Source organism: Hyaena hyaena, unplaced genomic scaffold (genome assembly GCF_003009895.1).
Source record: "Hyaena hyaena isolate Hyena2069 unplaced genomic scaffold, ASM300989v1 scaffold_756, whole genome shotgun sequence".
In the NCBI taxonomy this organism is placed as follows: domain Eukaryota; kingdom Metazoa; phylum Chordata; class Mammalia; order Carnivora; family Hyaenidae; genus Hyaena; species Hyaena hyaena.
The window spans coordinates 751,066-753,913 of record NW_024081384.1 but is presented as its reverse complement, the minus strand read 5'-3'; the positions used below and the strand labels follow the sequence as shown (position 1 = coordinate 753,913).

Genomic DNA, 2,848 nt, shown 5'->3' with positions numbered 1-2,848 from the left:
TCTCCCAAACTGAGAACAGATATGTATTATCTGAGCACGAACTAGGGTGGAAAGGGCTTTGGCATAGGCAACATACAGAACATCCAATGACGGAAGGAATTTCAAAAACAATGCATGATCAATAGTATCAAATTTGGAGAACAGGTATGTAACAAAGACTAAAAACATTATATTATATGTGACATTTTTATATGTAGACTACAGTGTACCAAATCCCTGGCAACTTCTCTGAAAGTTTTTTCTGGAGCACAAGCTTGCTTGTTTTGGCTTGTTCAATAAATAGAATGTATAAGTTAAAATAAACTTACCTATGAAGGGTTTTAGAGATTAGAGGGAAAATAAGAAGGATACCCATCCTAGACAGATTTAATTTTTGAAGGAGAGATGCTATGTGTAACACACCAAGGAAAGTAAAAAGTTCAGATGAAAGGTGAAAGGAAATGGTTGATGCATCTAGATCCTTGAAGAGGACTAGAGTATATTTGGAAGTGCTGGCCTTGAAGAGCACAGAGCATTGGTTAGAAGAATGCACTCTAAAGTCCTAAAGCTCTTGATATAGTCCTGACTTCATCCTTCTCAGGCATGGTTTTGTTTGTGAACTGGTGATAATGAAGTTGAACCTATCTTACAGAGTCATTGGGAGGTTTAAAAGAAACAATGTACTTACCACAATTCCCTAAATCTGTTATTTTGATCATTAGAATTATTAATTATAGTTATATTTACTCCTCTTTACTCTCAGATGTGAATTATTTTGTTTTTAGCTTGTCATTAAGTAATTTGTTTATTAAAAGTGATCATAGACCAATATGATAATCATGTAATAAACTATTAAAATTATTATGCCTGTGTACCTGAGTTCCATTTAAATTTAAAAATCCCAATGTAGGGAGTGATGAGATATGTTCAAATATTTTTGTCATGGTCATCTCTGTAAGCCCAGTGGAAAAAGGGAAATCTTAAGGGGCTAAGAAAGGTTCAGATAAGAGAATAGAGAATTAGTGTGAAAATATTAACAGGGGTGCAACAAAAAAGATGACGTTTATATGGTATGAGAACACTTAGGGCAATAGTCAGGAAAATGATCCAGAATTCTTTGAGAAAATTTTTTTAAATATTTAGGTATGGGGTGAAAATTAAAATAACCCCTTTTGGCTCTATCGGTAAAATTTAGCCACATTTATTCCCTCACATATCCACTGTTTTTAAAATTTTTTAAATGTTCATTTATTTTTGAGGGAGAGAAACAGACTGTGATCAGGGGAGGGGCAGAAAGAGGGGAGAGACACAGAATCTGAAGCAAGCTCCAGGCTCTGAGCTGGCAGCTATCATAAATAATGTAATAAACATAGGGGTGCTTATATCTTTCCAAATTTCCAACCAGCTGACTGGTTACAACCCATGAACCACGAGATCATGACCTGAGCTGAAGTCGGATGCTTAACAGACTGAGCCACACAGGCTTCCTCACATATATAATAAATTTGCTGTTAACCTTATTTCTTCCAAATTCTTCATTTTTCTCCTCTCAGTCAATTATATCTAAATTAATTAGCAAGGCAAATAGGGAATCTTTGTTTCTGCCCGTGATACTTACTGTTTCTAATTTTTATCCTCAGGTCACTTGAAAATCAGCTCTCCTGTCCCTATCAATGGGTGGACTAAATGACTCTGTGGTCACTGAGATTGTGTTACTGGCCCTTTCTTGTTCTTGGGAGAAAAAACTTTTTCTCATTTTGATATGTTCTTTGCTGTATTTAGGGGTCATCTTGGGAAACCTTTTTTTTTTGTTTTTGGTAATTTTTGATTCTCACCTACATTCTCCCATGTACTTCCTGCTGGCCAACTTGTCCCTCATTGATGTGGGGCTTTCTTCTACCACAGTTCCCAAGATAATCACAGACCTCTTAAATGAATACAAAGTAATTTCTTTTCAAGCTTGTATGACACAGATATGTTTCATTCACATCATAGGAGGAGTAGAGATGGTGTTACTTGTTGCCATGGCATTTGACAGGTGCACAGCAATCTATAAGCCTCTTCACTACCTGAACATCATGAACCCTAAAATATGCATTTCATTTGTAATCACTGGATGGGTAACTGGGGTGATCCATGCTATGTCTCAGTTTTTATTTGTTATAAACTTGCCCTTTTGTGGCCCTAATAAAGTGGACAGCTTTTACTGTGACTTTCCTAAGATCATAAAGCTTGCATGTACAGATGCAGCTAAGTTTGAGTTTATCGTCACTGCCAACAGTGGCTTCATGAGCCTGGGCACCTTCTTCCTGCTAATCCTTTCCTACTCATTCATTTTGATTAGTGTCTGGAAACGTTCTTCAGGAGAATTATCCAAGGCATTTGTTACTTTGTCAGCTCACATCACGGTGGTTTTTTTGTTTTTCACTCCATGTATGTTTCTGTATGTCTGGCCTTCCCCCCCACCTTCAATTGATAAAAATCTGTTCATTGTGGACTTTGCTATCACCCCTGTCTTGAATCCTGCTATCTATACACTAAGAAACAAAGATATAAAGGTATCTATAAAAAGACTGCGCAAAAGGATATCTAATTTCAAATTTTGTTAACTGTATCTTTTTGGTGGGGAGCTCTAAAACTAAGCATCCCACTGCACGCTAACCCAGCCCTACTTAAGTACCTCAAATTAACATATTTTGAACAAACTCATCATCTTCCATCCTAAGCCTGCTATTCTTCTTGGAAGTATAAGACCATTACCAATACTGTCATGAAGTTGTAAATTGATCACACAAAGAATTGATATTCTGACAGAGAATAGCATAATTTGACAAACAATATTTTAGTTTTGAATTTTTGGTTATTTTGC

General features: G+C 36.2%; 1 protein-coding gene across 1 annotated transcript; it reads left to right on the top strand.

Moving 5' to 3' along the window:
- The first annotated feature begins 1,652 nt into the window (after positions 1-1,652).
- Positions 1,653-2,588, top strand: LOC120221104 (olfactory receptor 4F15-like). Its single transcript, XM_039218364.1, has one exon. It carries the CDS (start codon positions 1,653-1,655, stop codon positions 2,586-2,588), a length of 936 nt encoding a protein of 311 aa, XP_039074295.1.
- The last annotated feature ends 260 nt before the right edge of the window (positions 2,589-2,848 follow it).